The following is a 24,230-nucleotide window of genomic DNA, read 5'->3' as shown; positions in this document are numbered from 1 at the left end:
ATTTTTGAAGGGATGGATACAGAGATGGCATATGCACTCATTTTTGTACCCTGTGAATTTGCCCCATTTTCAGTTATCATAGAAACCAAATTCAGAATTAAAAAAATGAGAAACAGAAATTAGAAGTCAATTTTAGAAATCCTTATTAGGCTTCTAAAGTTTAGTAGATAGTAAAGCAGATGGAGTCAAGTTCCCACATATAATTTTAAGCCTAATTTCATTGTTTATATCAAGACTCCCACTATATGGAGCTGCTCTCAAAATGCCAGTTCATAATTACATTTTATTTTCAAATACTTGTCAGAGTTTAGTCTTGGCAAGAGGCACTTTCTACCCTTTGAACTTTCAGACTGCTGAGCTGAGGGAAATGGCTAGAGTTTTCCTTTGAACAAAAGCCTACATGGATTTTTTTGAACTTCTTATTTATTCAAATGTTCTGAATACAAATGAACCACCTTGGTTGGTATTTATTATTGTTCACCTGCCTTGACACGGAAACTGCAAGCACTATGATAAATGGGCTGACGGGTCTGGTTCCATCGTGGGTCCCTTCTGCTGAAATCTTATTTTGAAAATTCCTCACTGCCACCCTCCTGGGTGAATGTCAGTGTCTGTTCTCCCAAGCCAGTGGTACTCAAAAGGACCTGTTTTTTAAACGTAAACTTAAAATTGTAAGCACACAACGGTGCTTTCATTAAATGGGAGTTTTGGTTGACTCATTATGAAACTGTGTAAAGCAAAAGCAATTAGAAAGTTTTAACCACAAAAAGACTCTAGATAGAAAGGACACAAAGGTGATGTGACTAAAACTCGACGGAAGCTCAACATTTCATGCTTCAAATGTGAACAGACTATATGTAGAGACAAAAATGGTCATTTCTGCACCTGAAAACATATTTCATATACTTTTTGGGTACCTGGTGCCCAGTGAGTGCACAGAAAGAGGTCATGTGAATATGGGTTATATATATATTTTTCAGCATCTAGCTTGTGCTGTCACTATGTACCATGTTGAATACAAACCAAGGAATTGTTGACCGAGTTGGAGAAAATTTAACTTTTGCCTTCCAGCAATTCATGCCTGTGTGGGTTTTAAGAAGAGTATGAATTCTTTTACTGAAACACAGACTAGACAACACTATTAATGCAAAATTTTCTCTTTGCAGAAATGGTTGAAGGCAGTTTTCAAAGGTAGGTTTAAACCATTCTGAGAGTGGGCGTACCTCTTCAACAGATTTTCTCTCTCTTTTTTTTTAATGGAAATAAAAATGACATGGAGTACAAATAACATGATGGTCTAAGTTCTGTACCTTTAAAATTGGAGGAGATATATTTTAAACTGACACCCCAAACCAATATATGAAAATATATATATTTCTCTTGTTTGAATTACATTGCCTTATAATTTCTCTTGCTCACATTTCCAAACTGTATTTCCCTATGCATCAGCATAGCCCAAAGGACATTACCAATGCTAAATTTGGTGGTTTCCATGACACTGGAGCACTGTCCTATGACTTTATTGCATAATTCTTTAAATAGGGTTATTTCCATGTGGGAACTTGCTGAAACAAGTCTCAGTTGTTAAAACAATTTAACTCACAACTTATCTTTAGGGTTGTTTCCTAGTTGATCCAATTCTTAGCTAAGCAATAGGAGGAAATTTGAGGTCCATTAAAGAGAAAGCCTGGTGGGTTGCCTGGGTGGCTCAGTTGGTTAAGTGTCTAACTTTCGATTTCGGCTCAAGTCATGATCTCACAGTTTGTAAGTTCAAGCCCTTCATAGGGCTCCACGCTGTCAGTGAGGAGATTCTCTTGAGATTTTCTCTCTTCTCTCTCTCTCTGCCCCTTCCCCAGGTGCTCACTCTCTCTCTCTCAAAATAAATGAACTTAAAAGAGAGAGAGAGAGAGAGAGAGAGAAAAGCCTGGAGCTTTTCAACAATACTACAGTGGTCAAGGTCTTGGTCATAGGTGCCTGTGTGACTGGCCAGTAGGCTTTTTCCCTGCCTACACTACATGGTTTTTTGACAGCTAGGTTTCTGTTGCACAGCTTAGCTTTCTGATGATAGCTGATTGATTATATTTTCTTTTCCAGGAATGTGGAATTAAGAGCTCCAGCACATGAGAGCTATGATTTGCTGAGTGATAGTAAAGTCAGCCTGATAAAAATGAGAGTCACACACTCCTTTTGCTGAAGTCCTCACACTTCCTGGGTGGGGTCCATGCAACTTCCCCAGGATGCCCCCAATAAGCTCCTCCACTTTTTGGTGAGCCCCTTTCTATTTCCTGCAACATATAAGCTTAAATAACACAACTGATTTTGGCTGAGAAGTTTTTCGTGAGCTATTTCTCTCTGCTCTATTCTACAGATAATCTTCCCCATCATCCATAATAGCAGCTTCCTGGTTGTGCTGGCCAAACTGTCAGCTGTAACTTCTTGAAAACATTCTGCTTAGTAATGCTTCTTCTTCTTCTTCTTCTTTTTTTTTTTTAACAGTTGGATTTTCCACTGGGATAATATCCTGGTGTAATAGCAAGGATTAACAAATGATATACTTGACAGCACAAAATATTCAAGTCCTTAGCAGTCAAATTATAAAAATTATGCTGATGATATGATGAGAAGAAAATGGATTTATGTTCAAAGAGAATGTAGACTTGTGAAATTCACTTTCACCCTTTTGGAAAAGTACTAGGTATTAGTAGTTTTGCTTGAAGACCCAAGACTTCTAATTATGCTGAGTTTCACATTGGGAATGTAAATCTATTTCCATCTAAAAAGTATATTAGTATTTTCTTCTTTTCTTGACATCCTTGAAAGAATGAGTTCTTTCTTCTGAGAGAAAAAGGCAAATTCTGAGGCAGGCTGCTTTGTTGACTTCGTCTCTTTGTTCACTTGTATTATTAGTTTTATATTTTGAACTATACTTTTCATTTCATTTCTGTTAGAACTGAAGTCCTTTATCTCCAAATAGCTTTCAACAGAAGAGTATGTAACAAGTATGCTGAGAGAGGTTGAAAAAGCAGAAATGCCTGGGGCAGGGGAGACAGTAGAGCAATTTTTTTTAATGAGACATCTAGAATATTCTGTGGGGTTCCATCCTCCAGCTGTGCCCTCTCCCTACACAAGGGACACAGGTAGATGTCTGAAAGTCATAAAATTCTTTTTAAAAAAATGTTTATTCATTTTTGAGAGAGAGTGAGCGAGAGAGTAGGGGAGGGGCAGAGAGAGAGGGAGACAGAATCTGAAGCAGGCTCCAAGCTCTGAGCTGTCAGCACAGAGCTCACCATGAGGCTCGAACCCTCTAACTGTGAGATCTAGACCTAAAGTCATAAAATTCTAACTGCCTTTATATTGAGAAGTGGAGGCAGGAGAGGGGGAGGATTACAACATTAGGAGAGAATCCTATTTCTGTTGCTTCCTAAGTGATCTAATAAAGCCCCATGGGGATGCTAACCACTACTGCGTGCAGTCCATGGAGCACTCTTTTAAATCTATCTTCAAACCATTAATGAGTAGTGTCAGCTCAGTGTCCTATGTTTTGAACATCCAGTGACCTGAAGCGGAGAATGAGGAAACGTAAGGTAGAAGGTGCCCCTGAGGAAGTGGCGAGTCAAGGATAACGTCACCTAGAAAACCGTCCAATGAGAAAAGCGTGGTGTCCTCACCCGCAAAGGTGCAGCTTCCCGAAGTGCACCACCTCCCTCCTCCAGCCCTGGGTGGTCCCCGCGTAGTAGGTGCTGCTCGGGTGGTGTTCGGTGGAGCACAGGGAGCTAACGTGGCCGCTGCTGTGGTAGCACAGGGGCAGCAGCAGGTGCCAGGTCGCGCCAAAGTCCCTTGAAAATTCCAGTCTGACCGGATCAGTAGATGAGCTATCCGTGGAGCAGCCAACGTTGATCTTGGAGAAGAAGAAAAAAACCCGATACAAATTACTTCGGAGCAACAAGCCTTGAAATGATTCACCACTTCATTATTTTCTCAAGAGTCCATTTTCCTGGGAACTGTCTTGCTGAAATATTTAACACTCTAAAATTCTGTTTTGCCTAACTGAGTAATACCATATATTACCTTCAAATAATAATTTTTTCATAAAGAACCTCAAAGGACCTCATAAAAATTTTATTTTCCCTCATTTTATAAAAAGCTAGGAAGTGGGGAAGGCAGAGGCTGACAAGGATTCTAAATTTTACCTCTGGCCTACTTTCATAGCCAAGCCACGCAAGTCTAATGACAAGACTGTTGCCTTATTTCTAACCGTTGGCTGTATTTTTTTTTTTTTTCAGTCTGCTAGATAGGAAGACCTTTGGTTTTCCTTCTTGTGACACCTTCCAAATACCGCCCCCCCCAAGTTCTGCATGTGAAGAAACTTTAATATGTCAATATTAAAACAAAACAAAATACAATTATTGTCACCATTTCCTTTGCACAGGAAGAGAGTTCTCAGAAAGATCTTCTTAATCATTAGGGAAATAACCACTTCAATCTTTTTTCCATGCTTTCAAGTAAATAAACTAAAAATTAAATAAATGCATGTAATTCTTTCCATGGAATTTTCCCCTCTTGCAACTCAGATTCATATTTTCTTGCTGTTGTAGCAACTGGATATATTTATGATTTTTGTTGTTGAACTTACTCCTTGTGCCTTTTGATAAGTAAATTAATCAACATTTGATAGACTTTTCAACTTTAAGCATTTGTTTCTACCTAGATCCTTTTGATAACAGAACAGGGCTACAGGCACTACTTTCTATTAACATTTAAAGCATCAGTTTAGAAAATATAACAGAAAGTTATTTAAGTAACTTAAAATAAAATTAAAAAATAGAGCAAATTTTAAAATAGATACAGAATAATTTCTTCATGAAGGCATCATTTGGTCTCTGACTTTTGAGAGGCAAAAGAGGAGAAGTCTAATTTAGAGGCTACAGTCAGTTCACTTAAAACAAATATTCAAAATTCTGTTGATGCAGTTAGGCACTATTTTATGCCTTCCTGAAGACTGATATAGACCTCAGCTATGAAACAAGTATCTCTGAAAGTTAATAATATTGAGTACTGGCACAGCACACCCTTGGTTCTGCTGATTTTATCTAAGTTTTCAAAACACATAAAAGTTTTCTTGTATACATTATTAATTTGCCCTCTTCAAAATTAGAAGGAGTTCCATGAATATTAATGAAATATACAAAAATTAAAAAAATAGCATGGTATTATTTTCTCTGTAAAGTTCATGGCACCATGATAGATATTACAGAAATGTGTGCTGGCATGGTATAATAGTCGTTATGTTGACTGGGTCTTAAGTAACGCATAAAAATTGTGAAAACAACACAAGATTAGTATGGCTCTTTGCATTTTTATAACGTTTAAAGTAATTTATTTCAACAACTTCCCATTATAGTAAGTGGGAGATTATGTAATAAATAAAGGACAAAAATTCAGAAGTAAGCCTTAGTAGGACAATTTGTTCTGCTAATAAAAATGAATTATGATGTAAAATCTTTTTTGTCCTTGCACAAAAATGGAAGGTCATAATGCATGAAATTATCTGAGATTCTCCTTCCCTTTCCTGGCTTTTGTTGAAGATAAAATTGAAAGCATTTCTGATAGAACAGAATCAAATACCTCAAATTGGATGATGGTGTTCTCATTCACATCCAGGTCACGAGTGGTAATGGAATGCTCACCAACTTCATTCGAAACAAATACCATAGCTGAATCTTCCTCACTGTTATATAAGAAAAACAACCAGAAATCCATTTGGGCAAAAGTTCATCCTGATTTGTGTAGAGCAGTGGTTTTATTTTTAGCATCTCAATTAAAGACTTACGGTGCTCCTTTTGAAGAGTATGGGCAATAAAGACCAATGTTACCACCAGGATAGAAAAACCAATTGTCTTCTCTGGGCCCAAAGTCAAACGTATCCAGAAGCATCAAAGGGTTGTTTAGATTATTCCCATCAATAATGAAGTCATCAACAATCCAGATTTCTTCTTTTTTACCTAAGGCATTATTGGATTAAAAAAGGTTTTCGAATGGCACAAATCAGAGACACATTTTTGCTCGTAGGAAGAAAGTAAAGGACAGAAGGGAATCAGTGACAACAGGTTAGATATATGCCCTCCAGACAAAGAAACAGAAACTTTGTAACAGTATATCTACAGTGGTTCAAGTAGGAAAAAATTAAGTTTTCAATCATATTAAATTGACATAGCATGGAGCAGCCTCATGGATTTCAGGAAGCTGAGACAGTTTGTGAAAAGTGTGCACAGTGGTGTTTCAGACTCCCCACTCACAAGAATGGGATTTGAGTTATGTTTTCACGGTTTAGTGGAAGCTGTAAGATACCTAAATCTGTGAAGATAGGTGATCAAGACTGCAGATTTTAAACTGAGGTACACTGGTCTATTGAAGCAGCAACTTATGACCTTTCATTTAATTTTTTATTTTATTTTTTAAATGTTTATTTTTGAGATAGAGAGTGCCAGCAGGGGAGGGGCAGAGAGAGAGGGAGAGAGAATCCTAAGCAGGGTCTGCTCTGACAGCAGTGAGCCTGACGTGGGGCTCAAACTCACAAACTGTGAGATCATGACCTGAGCTAAAGTTGGTGGCTCAACTGACAGAGTCACCCAGGTGCCCCAACTCATGACCTTTTAGAGTCAACCCAGGACTCAGCACCATGCTTTGGTCAGGCCAAAGGACTGTGGTCACTAAAACATAGGCCTAATGCATAATTTTATTTAATTGTTAAAAACTACACAGAAGAGGGGCCCCTAGGTGGCTCAGTTGGTTGAATGTCCACCTCTTGATTTTGTCTCAGGTCATGATCCCAGAGTTGTGGGATCGAGACCCATGTTGGGCTCTGTGCTGAGCATAGAGCCTGCTTGAGATTCTCTCTCTCCCTCCTCCCGTCGCCAGTGCTTGTGCAAGCTCTCTCTCTCTCTCTCTCACTCTCAAATAAAACTTAAAAAAAAAAAAGAAAACTACAAAGAAGAAAATACCCTGTGTTATATATATATATTTTTTTTCTTAATGTTTTTCAAAAGTTTTATGTTTATTTGAAGCTACATGGGAATGTACAGAAAACCAGTAAAGTCACTGCTTAGGCTATCAGAGAATTTGATTTAGCAGCTTAGGCTGGGTGTTTAAAGATATTACTGAGTAGATAAGAAAGGGTAAACCCATGCTGCTTTTGCAAAGTACTGTTTGGACTGAAGGAAAAAAGGAAATAAGACCATGCCAAGCAGAAATATCAAGTTCTCCAAAGTTGCTTCTTCACTGATTTCTACTTTTACTATAATTTTAAAAGAGTAAAAGAATCTAGAGGGCCATCTGGGTGACTCAGTCAGTTAAGCCTCTGACTTTGGCTCAGCTCATGATCTCATGCTTCATGAGCCTGCNCAGCACAGAGCCCGACGCGGGGCTCGAACCCACGAACCGCGAGATCATGACCTAAGCGAAAGTCAGACGCTTAACCACTTAACCGACTAAGCCACCCAGGCACCCTGTGGAGCCTGTAGTTTTAAATGAAGTCACATGAAGCTCTCTCTATCACTGTTCTAATTCAAGTAGTCTTCTCTTGTTTTGGCAGCATTTGGTGAAAACAGTAAAGAAAATCAGTTAATAAGAGACTGCTAAATACAGAGAACAAACTGAGGCTTGCTGGAGAGGAGACTGAGGGGTGGCTTAAATGGGTGACAGGCATTAAGGAAAGCACTTTTCGGGATGAGCACTGGATGTCATATGTAAGAGATGAATCACCTGGTTCTATTCTTGAAGCCGAGACTACACTGTATGTTAACTAACTTGAAAATAAATTTTAAAAATAAAAATAACAATCAGGTAAGCGTTCCAATCATACCATGAAGACAACGATCTTTTGGATTGTGAAACCCCTGCATTTATTTATTTATTTATATTTTTATTTGGTGATTTTAAAAGATTATTTTTACTGTTTATAATAAGTTAAAATTATTTTTTGGCTTATGAGTTATAAATTAAATATTCAGATTAAATTTTAGAGATAGCAGTACAGTTTTCTTATCCATTTCTGTGTTACCTCTGCAAAGAATCTGTTTAATATGCTATCTCTATGCTTACTCAGGCCATTAAATGCATGATTTGGTAGAGTCTGGTCCTTTATAATCAGCAGTTAATAGAAATATTGGAAGCAATAAAACATTACAAATTTGTAAAATCATTTTCTGTAACCATTTGAAAATGCTATTAAATTAAACATTCACTTTAACTTATCACTGAAGTGAGCGTATGTGGTAAGAATATTTTATCTAAGCCACTATCTGGTTGGTGTAAGTCCCTCTCACTTTGTCATGGTATTTTGCTACAATGTTGTTCTATCTCACTACTTAAATGCCACATTCAGAAGAACTATGTATTTCTAAATGAATTCAGCAAAAATGTAGTTATAGTTGATGAGTGACTAATGATAATGCTGAATTATTTTTTAAAAACCTTAGCTCTGTAAGAGGCATTAGCTATATACATTATCAAGAGAACTCAGGAGTCAAGCATTAAGAGGTGATAAAGATATATAAAGTTAAATGTTCATTGAGACTCCTCAAAAGGGAAGCATTCAAAATGTGTGGTATGGACAATGAAACCAATCAGTTGACAAACACTCGCTCCACATCTTAGAAACAAACATGTTAAAAGGTCACAGTCAGTTCTGATCATAGGAGAACATGTGCATTCTTACCATTATTATAAGGCTGCCAGAGTCTGAATCTTGTAGCGTTGGTTTGGGCAGTATATGGCAAGGGGACATTAATGAAAAGTATGTTGGTTGTTTGAGGGAAGTAAAGTTCATCCATTAGGAGCCAGGTGATTCCCCCATTGATGGAGAATTGTAATAGAATAGAGTGAGACCTCTCTGGGGTACCTAAAAAGAAGATACCACAGGCATAAAACATTGTGATAAAAATGGGGAAGTGGTATATTCTAAGAGAATATTCTTTGGGCATTGATGCAGAAGCTGACTTGTATTTGCATAGAGGGTTTATAGTCCAAATGCTTGGGAGGCAGCTTAAAGCAATGACAGGTGGGGCTTTCTGGATGAGCGTATCTCAATATGCATACAAGATCCTGGATTTTCACGTGACAGTATCTCTCTCTCTTCCTCAGATATAAACACGTATCTTTCTATATTTCAGTTAGGAAATACTACATCAGAAAAATTTTATTCTACAGGCATCACCATTTTCACAAAAGTCAAACGTTTAAGTCTCAGGACACAAGCAAAAATCAACTTGACAGTTTATTTTATCCAAATGGCATTATTTGTCGAGAAAATGATTTAGTTAATATGAAAGGTCATATGGCAAAGAGCTGTCCCTTTTGGGTTCACATCTTTCAAAGAAAACCCAAAATTTCTGTAAGTTAAATATTTTTAAAACAAAATTTTTACACCTAGGAAGTAGTGGTAAAAAAAAAACCACTCAGGGACATGATGATAAATTTACCATAGAACTAGTATGATTACTTACTACAGCTTTAGGAAATCATTTCAAAATCAGTAGTTATCTTACCCTTGTATTAAGGTGAACTTAGATTATAAAAGCACATTTGTGGGCATTTATTTACACAATTTATGTTAGTTCTTTCAGGTAAAAGAATCTATGGGCCTCAAATCCATTATTTCTTTGTGGGGGAGTAATTGTGCAAGATAAGGGGGAGTTCTTCCGAAGGGAAATAATGAATTCTACCCACAAAAATGACTTACCTTTTGCTATAAATCTAAGTGAAAACTGGACATACATAGTATTGGTACAGTCAAGATCTCTTGAAATAAACATCCTCAGTCCTTCCTGAAAACAAAAACATACATGTTAAGCAACTTTATTTCATTCGCAAAATTATTTTCCTTTGATTTTTGTACAACTAACTTGCGTTTAAGTAATAGATACATACAAGTAATGATCAAGAAGTAATGTTTGGTCCAATTCAAAAGGAAAAATTGAGGATTTCCCCTTTCTTGAGGCTTTCAAGTCCTATGACTACATAACACAATTTCACTGTCTCAGCTCTAAATCATGCTTTGCTGTGACTTTTCTGAAATTTACAGTCCTTTTTAAAAAAGTTGCCTCCTTTGACCACAGCATGCCATAAGAGGAGTAACAAGGAACCAGACTGAAATTCTCCGCCAAGTGTGCCTGCTGGAAGTTGGGAATTAATAGGTAACATTTACAGTGTTCCGAGGAGTCTCAGGAACTTGCTATTCCTTTGTGCACTCTGACAGCTCTGGGAGGGTCTCATTCAGGCTGACACAACACCCTCCAGTTGGTCAAGTTAAATAAGGCATAACTAAGCAAGTCCCCATGCTTCGCCTGTAACTGTTCATGCAGAGAAGCCAGGGAAGAAAGAAAGCGATCACATTAGCTTTGGTAATTTTTTCTGCTAATTAACTATTTCTGGTTGCCTGTGGTTGACAGCTCCATAGATTTTTTTCTCCATGTGTTTACAGCATTGCAGTGATAGCCAGTAAAATAGAATTTCTCTATGCAAATGTCCTAAGGTACAAATAGGCCTTTTAGCTTCTTAGCTATGACCTCTCAATGAAGTGACTCTTCGGGGGTAAAGGGATGTGTGATACTGAATGGACACTGGATTTCTTAATTATCAACTAACAAACGCCAAATGTAACTTTAGCTTGAGAAAGTAAACTCTTCCTCGTTTTCTTAATATTTACTCGACAGCACAATGCTCAATGAATGAAAAATTTTAAGTAGAACTAACTTTGTCATGGCAACCATATTATTGAATACCTATCACATGCTGGGTTCTAAAATAGATACTTTTTTAAAGCACATAGTACTTGTAAGGGCAAGAAATTATTATCTTTCTGATGCAGAGAAGGAAACTGGTACTCGGAGAAAGTAAATTGCTCAAGATTGTACAGTTTAAAAGCAGTGATGGTAGAATTTGAACCCAGATATGTCAGACTGTGAAACTTATTTTCCATCCTTTATGGGACATCAGTGTTTTGCTTATTAGATCATTTTTGGGTTTGAGGAGAAGAAATCCAGATGATTCTAAATTTAGAGTTTGAGAATGATTTAACACCATAAAGGAAAAGTAACCACGGGTCTATGTATCCCTGAACTTTACAACACATAGATTCAAGCTTCTGGGATGGAAGGTTGCACTCGAAAATCCTTCTATTTCCGATCTTCGCTTTTCTTTTATCCTAATAATTCACTGTCTTGCTCAGCCCATGGCATCTAATCAATGCCTATTCTTCATGTCTCACCATCTCTTTTCTCTCCCTCATACCCTGAGAAGCACAAAGCCTTAAAGAGTCTTACAGCTTGGTGCCATGTGGAGGTAGAGGTTATGAGGAACGGTGACTTCTTTAAGTTGCAGTGAAAAAACTCTGAGGTGGGTAGTTAATAGATCCAGCTAACAAATAGCCCTTACTAACGTCAAGTTAAAGCAATATGATGACTCTGCCCCCTTGATTATGGAATTTAAGCATAAAGTGGTTCCTGCAGGCAAATACAGATCAGCCTTAATAAAAGGACCATTTCACATTGTACCTCATAGGAATGACTGTGTAGAAAGTGGGCATGACATATATGAAAGTATCTTTCATGTCTGCTTATAGTTTGGCCCTTGATATTAATTACATGGTGGAACTCATAAGCCCCGCTCCCATAGATAAATTTCTTTTCTCATCCTTTTTCTGGGCTCATTAATCCATTTGAGCTACATGTGGGAGTTCTTTGGCATCCAACAAGCTATTTGAATAGCTGATAGTACTCCAGAATCTATAAACATTAAAGAGAGACTATCATTTCCTTTTTTACGAAACAATGCCTTTCTAGGTCAAGCTGCAGCCTACTGAATGGCACATGCTGAGTCCTCTCTACATCTTGAAGGGCTGATAGATAATATGTCTAACACATATAATGCTTGACTGCTCTTGCATTTGGATGGCTAAAGGAAAAATAGAAAACACTGTGTGTCTTCTTCCTTTATAGGATCTAGGGACCAGGTTACTTCCATTGCTTAAAAATTTATCAGGTAAAGATATTTAAATCATGTAAAGTCACAAGGATTCTGCTCTTTTGGTCTTGTCCATGCTGTAAACAGATGGGAATTAAGCTAGTGGTCATGAGAGCTAACACCTCAGATAAGACTGAAAGCACACGCACAGACACACACACACACACACACACACACACACACACACACACACACGAGTAAAACTGGTAGTTTCCATCCTGAAGGGTCCTACCTCCATTTCTTGGGCCTCTCATAGCTCTTAGGGACTTGTAAATATCTCAGACCCCTAAGTGTTTTTTCTCTCTCATACAAACTTGAGAAGAATTTGGGATTCAAACAAGGGTGATAAGCAGTATCTATCAGCTATAATTGAAAAAGTTTCAGAGTGTCCAATTTTCTAAGTGTTAGGTGTTCATTATTCAGGCTGTACAGAAACCCATGAAGATTATTGTTAAAGGTTTCATTTGCACATCTAGATCAGCTGATTTCCCCATGCTGGGAGATGTGATACAGCATGTATTCACACAGGAAGATGAGCCAACCGGTACAGTGCTTCACATAATTGCTTAACATCTCTCTCATCAGATATCCAGGTTGAAATACAAAAACATACTAACAATGTCTGAGAATGCTAGGCCACTTGACTCACAAGTTTGGCTTTATTAAAGTCACAAAAGGGTTCTATTAGCAGGAGGAAAAGGGGAAAAGAAAAAGAAAGGAAACAGCAAAGACCTTTTATAAAATCAGTTTTTACAATTCTGCAAGTTATATATTCAATACCACATAAACTGCTACATTCTAGAAGTCCAGATTCTAGAAACTGCTTATGCATAATTTGTGTGTGTGTGTGTGTATAATTCCCACAGAAAGTAATGGAGGTCTGATTATCAAAGCAGAGGAAAGACTTTATGCCTAAGTAATCCTAAAGAATGATTGTGCTGAACAGAGGAGGAAATATGGTCCAGGCTAGAAGACAATAGCTAGGTATAAATTTATGCATCATCTGAAAAGATTCAGGAATGCATTTTTGTGGAGCAGTGTGTGAAAGAAGGAATTCCAGTAGCAGTGTAGAGGAGCAGAATCTTATCTGACCCCTTTAAAGATGAGTGATGTTCCAGATTTGATGGTTTCGCCATTCAGGTTCCCCCTCTCTGCACCATACACTTCAGGCCAAAGGTCAGGATGTAGGTTTCCATTGAAATCATCCTTAAGGATCGAAGGCAGGGGAATCACAGGCACACAGTAGGCGCCCCCAAAGCCCCGGTCACATCTAAGGAAAAAAAAAAGGAGTGGTGGGAAGGCATTTTTTGTCATGAGTTTAAAAGCCATTTTTAGTTTTGCAGGGTAAAGAAAGAAATTGCCAGTTTTATTGACTTACACACAGCGTCCACCATCGCAAATCCCTCGGCCCGAGCACATCCAGGGGCACCCTGAGGCCAGCACAACATTATCAATAGCCCAGGAGTCCACCCCCATGGTGTAGTTGGACTGAATCCATCTGAACCGGGTCCTGGGAGATCTAACCAAGGGAAACACACTTGGTTTGACAAGCAACCTTGACAGTAGGAGAACATTTATTTTACCTCTCCTTTTGCTATGAAGCGCCCCCTCTGCCCCCATTCTAATTCCCCTTAATTTGAGATCCTCCCTTCTCATACCAAGTACTGGATGCCCTTGCCTGTTGAACCCACCAACAAGAGAGTAGAAAAAAACATGCTTTTTAAATATTTCACCCTTGCTTCCATGGAAATGTCTCTGAACACGCCTGGGATGGGAAAGTTATTTTGAATTACCGATTTATTCTGTGTTCGAATGGCGTTTTTGGTTTTTGCTTTCAGGCATTTACTGACGTTTAGGATGGGGAAAGAGATGGCAGATGATACACATGAGGAAAAGTTGGAATCTCATGAAGTTTTTGCCTTGAGGTCCCTGTTCTGCTGTCCCCAAATGGTTTCTGAGACACTAAAATGGAAGCCCTGGGGACGTTCTGCCTCCATTTTGGTGCCTGAGGTTCTAGCTCCCTAAAGGTGAGGTGCTCCCATATTTTCTATTATATTTGCAATCTGTGACTTGGAATAGAAGATCACCTTATCTAGAAGGATATGCAGCCTTCATCATCTGACCTCTTCATCATCTGACCTCTTCCCTTGCCTTATCTTTCCCTGTTTCTTGCCTCATAATTACACTCCAGCAACATTGAATCCTTGAATTTCCCCATCAGCTCAAGCTTTCTCTGGTCTTTGGGATTTTGTTTTGGCTTACACAGCATAAATGCTCTTCCATGAACCCTCTTCGCCTGGACAAGCTCTACTCGCTTATTCAGTTCACACACTGGCTCCTCCAAGAATCTCCCCCGGATCCCCCCAAACTTAATTAGGTTGTACTTCCCTGTGTTTCAATAATATCCCTAAGTATTATCATTGTCACCATTTGGTATCATGAACAACTGCTTAGATGTCTGTTATCCTAAATAATACATTTGGATCCTGGAATTGGCTTATTCATTCTGTATCAGAGTTCTAAAACATAACAGATATTCAATAAATGTTTGTGGAGTAAAAATAAAGTGAATAAACAAGCTACAGGTAAGCACTTGCTAAAGCTCTGGGGATCCAAAGGAAACCATTTTAGGTTAAACAGTGAAATGCTTTGGTTTCCTGCATTTTTTCCCTTCCACTTGCTTGTGCATTTCTGAATCAGAATTGAATCAGCAGAAAGGAGACCACTATAAGTATATGATATAGAGAGAATTTAACACAGGCAACTGGAGGGCAAGTTGGTGCCAGAGCTGAGAAGCCAGCAGGGACGGGTGAGGAACCCAGAGTTGAGCAAAGTCAGGAGGCTACTACAATTCCAAGCTGGAGGGGAACAGGGAGGAGACACGGTTGCTGGTGCCCAGAGGCCAGGGTCACATGGAGGGCCATCTCCGGGGAGCTAGAGCCACTGAAGGTGGCCAAGATGCGCTTGACACAGAAAGGGAAGGGGAGGAATGCCCTGGTTTATCTCTCTGCTCTGAGTATCCTGCCAGTGCCTGCCACTACGATGATCAGGAAGCCAGCGGATGCAGGATGCAGGAGGCAGACAAACGCAGCCTGCAGAGGCCAACTTGCCCGTCATTCAGAGTAGAGCGGTGGCGGGGAGAGGCAGGAATTCAAGGGAAGCAGTCCCAGGATGGCACAATCTCTAAACAGCCACCACAGTGCACACTGTCTCCTAGAAAGATCCCCAAATTACCCAAATGCCTGAACCCCCAAAGTAGGAGCCTGCCATAAGCCCTCCTACGACTCCTGAATGTGATCTGAAATATGCCGGGGAGGGGAAGATATAAAACAATAGGAATGTTCTGAAAAAACCATTTTTTTAAATCTTACTGTGGTACTAAGAATAAAAAGAAACTAAGGGTACTCTTCCATGTGTGATGATTTCACATACTGCTTGATGTGAACAGGTATCGCTCTGGCTATTGGGTAGATACTTATTTTTACAAGTGAATCTGGTGGGCAGGCTTCAAGTTGCCAAAGAACAGAAAAGTTGAGACCCATAAAACTTTTGGAACTCACTCACGATATATATTAAAAAAACTGCAACCCAAAGCACCTTGTACCTTTTCTTGTTTTTCCTCCCCTGGCTTACTCCATGCATAATTATCATGAGAGAGTAACAGAAATGCCAAGTGGAATCGCCATTATTTTCAAATTAGGTGACAGAACCTAACATTCTGACATGAAGCCAAACGACAATTCTCACATGGAGGCGAGGGGAAGGTAGACAGTGATCCGCTTCCAATTCTGGAATCTGTCTGAGGTGTAAATGGAACTTTCTGTGTAGTGCAGACAGCCGATGGTTGGAGGTACACACTCTTCAGTGACGAGATGCCAGTCCCTGCCATTGTTTAGAGAATACTGGAGCTGCACACTGTGGGCATCGCTGAAGGGCTTGCTACACCCCATGCTCATTTCAAATTGCAAGAAGGTCGATGCCGACACATGAAAGTCCCAGGTCTCAGCATAACGAGGTTTCCCTACAATAAAGGGCGAGTTTAATGGCAGCACACAATTGTTCTCTCTTTGCTTATTTGGCATCTGTGCTTATAATGAACACTTTCAATACCAAACGAAAACCATGTCTTATCTGAAGTGACTTTTCATCTCCCAATTAACTTGTTATTTGGGTTAGCCTACACTTGGACATATGGAAGGCTGCTAATTCAAAAAGTGTTACCACCTTAAAAAGTCTTACACCTGCAATTCTGCAAATTATGAAACATGGGAATGTCTTCAGATAGAGACGTTTTGCTCTGCGTTTAAGAAACCTTGGATCTCACATGAAGGGCAGTTCTAATGCCACCGAATGCACTGAGCTCTATTAGAGGTCAACCCAACTCCTTTTTCCCTCAAGAGTGTCCCCCAGCACAGGCAGTTATGTACACGGTTTTGCATTAGAGAGGTTCCTCTTGGGTTTTAGTTCATTTAGTCCTCTAGTTAATTAAATATTCTCTCCTTATCTGGTGAAAATATATACCTATGTTTTCAGTGAATATCAGAGCAGTATCCATAGAGAGACAGTCAATGCCGACTTGACCTCCTTGTATTCGATACCAGCTGGCTTGCAAATCTATGGAGCCATCAAATTTGTCTTGAAACCCAGTTTGAGAGCTGTCATTCATTCCTATAAGGACATCATCCAAGGCCCACTGGGCTGAATGCTTCCCTGCAATCAGATGAATAAAGACAGTTAGAGCAGCTTTATTACAGAGCAATATGAATACCTTTATGACTGTGATCTTAAATCATATTGTCTAGAAACTGAAAGCAAATTGAGAAGCATATAGTACAATGCAGCTTTAACTGTTTGCTCTCAATGCTACCAGGAAGGGTGGGGTGAGCGGTAACTTGCCGTGTTCAGGTTGCCACCATCGAAAAGCTGTAGCAGAGGTCTTCGCCTCCCGTGGCAGGTCAATGGAAATGATCTGTGGCTCCAGAAATGACATGAAGTCCAACTCTCGAAGCAAATGCCAGAGTATGCCGTTGTCATTTGAATACTGAACAACAAGCCCTGAGTTAAAAGACATAAATCCAGTTACTTGGACAGCTTTCCCAGAGGCGAAAAAGGCAAGGAACAGTATATTTTAAATGGCAAGACTGCAGCAGAAACTTCAAATTGCATCTCATAGAATGAGGGCACATTCATCTAACTTCCAAGGAATGAATTAGTAGACCTGAAGGCTCATCAATTCCTTGACAGTTTCTAATGCACCAACTCCCAGGAAATTGAGGAAAAACACCAAACCAAACCAAACCAAACCATAAGCTCTTTTAAAGCTACTCAGCTCTGTATGAGTGATGAGTAGGTTGGTAAAGGGGTTGTAAAAATCCACTCCAGATCATGTATTTGAATTTTAGATTCTGTCCTGAACATTACCAAGTCTCATATCATTATTATACACTCAGAAGAAATATCTCAATCTCCCCAGAACAAAATCAAGTAGTGTTTTTCTCTGCCGAAGCACTAGACAGTAAGCATAGCCCAATTTGAAATTCTATTCAACAGAAAGATCCTTTTACTGGCACTTCATACTTGGTCAGGCTTTAGTTAATAAAGCTGAAATGAAGACATTTACTAAACAGCAAAGCAGAAACAGAAAGTTAATTCCTCTCCAATGTTACTTCTATATTCCTTTCTGGGTCACCTTTCTCCTCTTCACCCACCCTTTCTACCCAACACCCTTCCACCTGTTACTAGAGTGACATGATTTAGGGACCTGCTCATTAAAGTTATGGACCACATGTGCTGCCCCTGCTACCTCTCCTGGAAGCGTTTTTATTTTAAAAGAGGGCATGGGAAAAGGGTAAGGTTGGATGCAAAAAAAAATTGCTAAGATGAAATGGTGGGAATCAACAGGATATCTATCTATCTATCTATCTATCTATCTATCTATCTATCTATCATTATTGACGGGAAGGCCAGATGGCTTTCTTGCATGATCTAATTGTCCATTCCATAACTGTTCCTAATACTGGCACTGCATACTTATAATTATGAAGGGGGATACTAAAGTACCTTCTAAGTATTCATAGAAATTATGATCAGTAAAGTTGTATTTGTTATACTAATTTTATAATACCATAACCATTTTGGAAAATTTTAAAGTTTATTTATTTTGAGAGAGAACACACACACACACACACATATGCATAAGCAGGGGAAGGGCAGAGAGAGAGGGAGAGAGAGATTCCAAGCAGGCTCCGCACTGTCAGTGCAAAGCCTGATGTGTGGATTGAACCCACAAACTGTGTGAACTGAGCCAAAATCAAGAGTCAGATGCTTAATGGATTGAGCCACCCACATGCCTTGGAAAATTTTAAATCATAACGGTACATACAATAACTCTTTAATTTCTACATTATTGACTGATGGGAATATCTTTTTTTAAATTTTTTAAAAAATATTTTATTTATTTCTGAGAGACAGAGAGAGAGACAGCATGAACAGGGGAGGGTCAGAGAGAGAGGGAAACACAGAATCTGAAGCAGGCTCCAGGCTCTGAGCTGGCAGTCAGCACAGAGCCCAACATGGGGCTTGAACCCACAAACCATGAGATCATGACCTGAGCTGAAGTCGGATGCTTAACTGACTGAGCCACCTAGACGCCCCGGTGAAAATATCTTAATCCCTTTATCATGCTGGACAACAAAGAGTTTACTAAAACTAAGTTTCAGGAACAATATATTAGGATAAAATATAGAGCCAGAAGAAAGCCTTTTTTAAATTTTTTTTATTTTTTTATTTTTTATTTATTTCTAGGAGAGAGAGAGAGACAGTGTGAGCAGGGGAGGGTCAGAGAGAGAGGGAGACGCAGACTCTGAAATAGGCTCCAGGCTCTGAGCTGGCAGTCAGCACAGAGCCCGACGCGGGGCTCAAACCCACGAACCGCGAGATCATGACCTAAGCGAAAGTCAGACGCTTAACCGACTAAGCCACCCAGGCGCCCCTGAAGAAAGTCTTTTAAGGCTAATTGATAGCACATGGAATTATTGTCACCACATCTGACAAGGGATGATGCCAGGAACAACAATGACTCATATACAAAAAATCAGAAATCTCAGGAGAATTAATCTTGCCATATTTAAAATAGAAATCATCATTTTTAATGAGAGTATAAAAATAGCTCAAAGAATAGGAAATCTTTGGGGAGAGAGCGTGATGTATACAGGTATAGAGATTGGCAGTCAGAGCTTCAGTGGGTGGCTATAGATGCGTGTATCAGAGGAAGAGAGTCAACTAAAGTTCATGAAGAAAATGGAATGCAGGCTGCTTCTGATCTTTCTTCTAGTTAAGTTGAGGAACGGCTGACAAAACTGCAGCTCCTAACCCGTGATGTTTGCTCAAAATATATCCTATTGGCTTTTAATGTGATTTGGGGTGAATGAAAGAGTGAACACTTCAAAATTTGGTTTTTCTTGTGGTTATTAATTTGTGTTGACAGGGTTTACATTTAATAAGATGAGAGAGGGAAGGAGAGAGAGAATAATTTAGAGAGTGATCTTTCTGGGGAGTAACTTACTCAGAAGGTCGATTACAGTACCAGAAAGGAAGCATCATGAGAATAAAATCTCACTGGGTGGTCAGTGAGATTTCACTCAGCTGACGAAAGCCAGCTGACGGGTAACAGGGGACACCCAAACAGCCTAGGGACAGTTCACACAGTGAGAAACTGAGGCCTCTTGCCAAACAGCCATGTAAGTGAGCATCTTAGAAATAGATCCTCCAGCCCTGGTTGCGTCTTTAGATGTCTGCCCCCTTCCTGGCTTTTATTTTGTATCCAACCTTACAGAAGATCCTGAGCCAAAGCCGCCCAGGTAAGCTGGTCCTGAATTTCCGACTCCCAAGAAACCAGGAGATAACCAATGCTTGTTGCTCTAAGCCACTCAGTCTTGGAGACATTTATTAGACAGCACACCACCCCAGTCCTGCTGAATCAGAACCTGCATTTTGAAGCTTCCTGGAGGATTCAGGTGTCAATGGGAAGCATGACTCAAGGGGTCCATATTCCATTTGGTTTCTGCTTACAACCCTTCTCATTTGCTTTTTTAGGAGGGTCACAAGAAAGTCTACAGGGATTAGAGCCCAATTTCAAAAGACAATAAAGGAGTGCCTTCCAAAGAAGTCTCAAAGAAGTTAGGAATGCAAAAAAGGGAACCAGAAGTATCTACACTTCATGTAAATTGTTGAGGCCCATTAACTGTGTCATCTGACACACTGCACATCTGAAAAAACAAAAACAAATCTACTGAGTGTTTTGGGCATGTACAACATTTCTCTTTTTAAATTACAACTCCATCTGCGTTCTGCCCAGTCTTACTGAAAATAGCCTAATTTTGATTTTAATTCCAAATATGTAAATTAATGCTTCAGCTTGAGTAAGTAAAAAATCTTTACTTTCATCAACTGGAAGAGATTTGTTCAAGGATTTAGGCAGATTTACATTTTAACAACCCGTTTTCAAGACAAGGCCTAGAAGTACCCGTGGGATATGAATTACAAGGCTGGCAATGAATTTAAGAAAATGGCTCAGGAGCAAGTTGAGAAACGTTGCTTGTTCCTAAAAGGATCCTAAGGGAATCTGCCCTGCAGGGCAGGCAACGGCACTCGTGGTCAGAGGCTAAGTGTAGAGTGGAACTTTCATGTCTATGATAAGTAGATGCTTCCTACTATACTCTGGTCAGTTCTTTTTTGTAAAGTTCATATACACATGGGGTAGGGATCTGTGATTTTCAGAAAAGTCATGTACACAATTGCTACACTGTTCCAACCACCAAGTATTTTATAGTAATTTCATTACCAAGGTTAAAGAAAATGTTAAAAAAAAAAAACTCTACCTCTCCAATCAGGAAATAAGGTCTTGAGGACAAGACCCTGTCTTCTTCTGTACCCCTTGAAGCTCCTGCCTCTGCCCTGGGGTGGAGAACATGTTCCATACCTAGTCATATGTTTTGAACTACTATTACCCTATTTCTGTAGGGCAATCTTGTAAAAATTTATATCAGATTATATTGCTTCCTGGACTAAAAGCCTTCAGTTGATGTCCATGACACATGGATTCAGACCTTATCTCCTTACCGTGGCTAGCGAGGCTCTGCACACCGGGGCTCCTGCCTCTCATCTCCAAGCCACACTAGCCTCCTTCCTTCCTTTTCTCTTTCTTTTCTTTTCCCCTCTCTATTTTCTTTCTCTCTCTTCCTTCCTTCCTTCCTTCCTTCCTTTCCTTTCCTTTCCTCCTTCCTTTCCTTCCCTTCTTTTTCTTTCTTTCTTTCTTCCCTCCCTCTTCCTTCCTTCCTTTCCTCCTTTTTTTTTATTTCTTTCTCTCAAACTTCTTTCCTTCCTTCCTTCTTTCCTTTTCTTTCTTTTTCCCTTCCTTCCTTTCCTCTTTCTTTCTGTGTTTCTTTCTTTCTTTCTTTCTTTCTTTCTTTCTTTCTTTCTTTCTTTCTTTCTTTCTTCCTTCCTTCCTTCCTTCCTTCCTTCCTTCCCATTCCTTCTTTACTTCTTCTCTTAAACTACTTTTCAAATGTTTTCTTTATTTATTTTTGAGACAGAGTGCATGCACAAGAGACAGGGGAACAGAGGATTTGAAGCCAACTCTGTGCTGACAGCAGTGAGCGCATTGCAGGGCTCCAACTCATGAACCATGAGATTATGACCTGGATGCTCAACTGACTGAGCGATCCAGTCGCCCCCACACTAGCCTTCTTTTTGTTTTCCAACATCAGAATTCTCTTCCAATTTTTTAATAGTTTATTGTCAAGTTGGTTTCCATATAACACCCAGTGCTCATCCCCACAAGTGCCCTCTTCCATGCCCATCACCCCCCTCCCCCTCCCCTCACCCTATCTATCCTCAGTTTGTTCTCGGCATTTCAGAGTCTCTTTTGGTTTGCCTCCCTCCCTCTCCCCCATTATTTTTCCCCTTCTTCTCACCCATGGTCCTCCATTAAGTTCCTCCTAATCCTCCTATACGTGCAAACATGGTATTTGTCCTTCTCTGCCTAACTTATTTCGCTCAGCATAATAACACCCTCAAGTTCCATCCATGTTGCTACACATGGCCAGATTTCATTCTTTTTCATTGCCATAGAATTCTTTTCCAATTTGTGGCCTTTGCTGTTTCTTCTGACTGGAAAACTTTCCCTGAGCTCATCATGTGCTGGCTCCTTTTCATCTTTTAGATTTCAATGTCACTTCCTCAGTGAGTCCCTTCTCAGCCCACTCTATCTAAATCAAATCTCCCCATCAACAATTTGCCATCTCTTCAGCTGATTTATTTCTGTCCAGCCCATCAATTTAACATCTTGCTCATTTCTTTTCTTTATTGTTTATGTTCTAATTCCTCTCACTAAAATGGAAGTCCCTTACAGACAGGGCATTTGTCGACTCTGGTCATGACTGCTACCCTGCTTTTTCTGCTGCTGGCACAGGGTGGTTTGGACTTCTTGTCCCCTTCACCACACTCTCTCTTTCCCTCTGCCACATGGCTGGCAACACCCAAAATCTACCCAGCAGCGGCTTTACTGTCCTGGGTGCTGGAAGGACCTCAGATGAGCCTCAGTGAAAATGTAGCATGAAAGAGAAATCTTTTCTGTTTTAACCCACTGAGATTTAGAGAGTTGTTCATTATTGCACCACAACCTAGCTCATCATGACTGACATGTCACATGATTGGTGACACTGTATCCAGGGCCCAGAATGAGTGTGGCTTAGAGCAGATTCTTGAATAAATCTTTGTTGAAGAGATTAGGCAAGACAAAATGGTCTGTAAAAGTTTCTAGACTTTGCAAAAACTTTTACTTTTACAGAAATATCTACAGATGTTTCAGGAAACAGACGATCTATACTAAAAGTACTGAGATACTCAGAAAAAGTCATGAAACGTCTCAGTTCGTGATGACATGGCCAAGGACATTTAGGATTGACTATTAGAGCTATCACTAGCTCTATGGATTCACAGGTACAATTTAAGCCAATATGTTTTACACAGTCATGCCTGAGATAATAAATTTACAAGACTAGAAAACTCTTAATGTGGCTTTCATGAGACCAAGGTTTGGAGGAGGACCCATCTGACCAGCCCACAGATTTTGTGCTAGGGAAACTCATATATGGGTTCCTTAAGGATCCCATTCTACCTGCAGAGCTCCTGAAGGCCACTTATGTATGCTACAAGCCTTTTGCATTTTTTTTTTCAGAATTGAACCACGGAGGCAGGAGATGGTACGGATGCCTAGAGAAAGTGGAGTTGTGGGCAAGGAGAGAAGCCGTATATGGGAGGTTAAGGCGTCTATTCTGGAATGTGCATCACTGCTTTGAATCCCTGCTCATTTACTTACTGACTGCATGATCTTGGGTAAGTTATTCGACCTGCTTGTGTCTCAGTTTCTGTTTCTGTAAAATAGGACAAATAGTACCTATGGCAAAGAGGTATGATGGGGACTCAATGAATTAACAGATAAAAACAGAAAAAACAGATAAAGAACAGTGCCTTGCATATATCAAGTGCTCAGTAAAAGTTAATGTTTATCATTACTAAGAAGGGCTCCTTCTACCAAAGGATGCTAGTACCCCCAGAGCGTTTATGGTCAGGGTCTGATCTGCATTCAGTAATGCCCTGGGCCAAAACTTCTAGCCCCACACTAAATGTAAAACTTTCTGCTATTTTTTTTCTCCTTATTGAAAGTTATAAAGGAAGAGCAGTCCTTAAAACAAATATAGTCTGACCATAAACAAATATATTCTGATCAAAACAAATATACTCTGACATAATCAATAAGCTTTTCAGGCTTAAGGATCTAGATGAGGAACCTAAGACATCATGGGTCCATGCAGCTAGCCATTTAATGATGAAGAGAAGAGAAAGAATGATTCAGGGTAGCCTCTCAAGTTGTAAAATCCTGGCCAAAGTCTGGGAAGAAAAAGCACTAAGTTGCCAATAGTAACTATAATTTCTATGGAAATACAACAACTTACCTTCATTTCTAGCTCTTGGTTTGATGCAGGTAATCCCTGAAGTTTTGCTTCCAATTTGTATATAAAACTGAACGAGTCTGGGGGAAAAAACCCAAAAACCCAAGCTTCAGTTTATTTACAAATAGGTAAGTTCAGAACAGATTTAACCTTCCATGTTTTGACATATTAAAAAAATTCTGTAATTCTAAAATA

General features: G+C 39.5%; 1 protein-coding gene across 2 annotated transcripts in view; it reads right to left on the bottom strand.

Moving 5' to 3' along the window:
* Nucleotides 1-24,230, bottom strand: part of RELN (reelin) — a 527,959-nt gene that overhangs the window by 80,808 nt on the left and 422,921 nt on the right. For both annotated transcript variants that reach the window (XM_077746923.1, XM_077746922.1), the window contains exons 31-41: nucleotides 24,039-24,115; nucleotides 16,918-17,076; nucleotides 16,543-16,731; nucleotides 15,769-16,042; nucleotides 13,400-13,540; nucleotides 13,114-13,291; nucleotides 9,740-9,824; nucleotides 8,717-8,899; nucleotides 5,831-6,002; nucleotides 5,626-5,728; nucleotides 3,669-3,898 (exon numbers count right to left, since the gene is read on the bottom strand). In XM_077746923.1, coding sequence (XP_077603049.1) covers nucleotides 3,669-3,898; nucleotides 5,626-5,728; nucleotides 5,831-6,002; nucleotides 8,717-8,899; nucleotides 9,740-9,824; nucleotides 13,114-13,291; nucleotides 13,400-13,540; nucleotides 15,769-16,042; nucleotides 16,543-16,731; nucleotides 16,918-17,076; nucleotides 24,039-24,115 — 1,791 coding nt within the window. The remainder of the gene's footprint in view (nucleotides 1-3,668; nucleotides 3,899-5,625; nucleotides 5,729-5,830; nucleotides 6,003-8,716; nucleotides 8,900-9,739; nucleotides 9,825-13,113; nucleotides 13,292-13,399; nucleotides 13,541-15,768; nucleotides 16,043-16,542; nucleotides 16,732-16,917; nucleotides 17,077-24,038; nucleotides 24,116-24,230) is intronic.

This window comes from Crocuta crocuta, unplaced genomic scaffold, assembly GCF_008692635.1.
Source record: "Crocuta crocuta isolate KB4526 unplaced genomic scaffold, BGI_CrCroc_1.0 scaffold396, whole genome shotgun sequence".
NCBI classification, from domain to species: domain Eukaryota; kingdom Metazoa; phylum Chordata; class Mammalia; order Carnivora; family Hyaenidae; genus Crocuta; species Crocuta crocuta.
The sequence above is the reverse complement of the archived record's forward strand: the minus strand, read 5'-3'. Positions and strand labels throughout refer to the sequence as shown.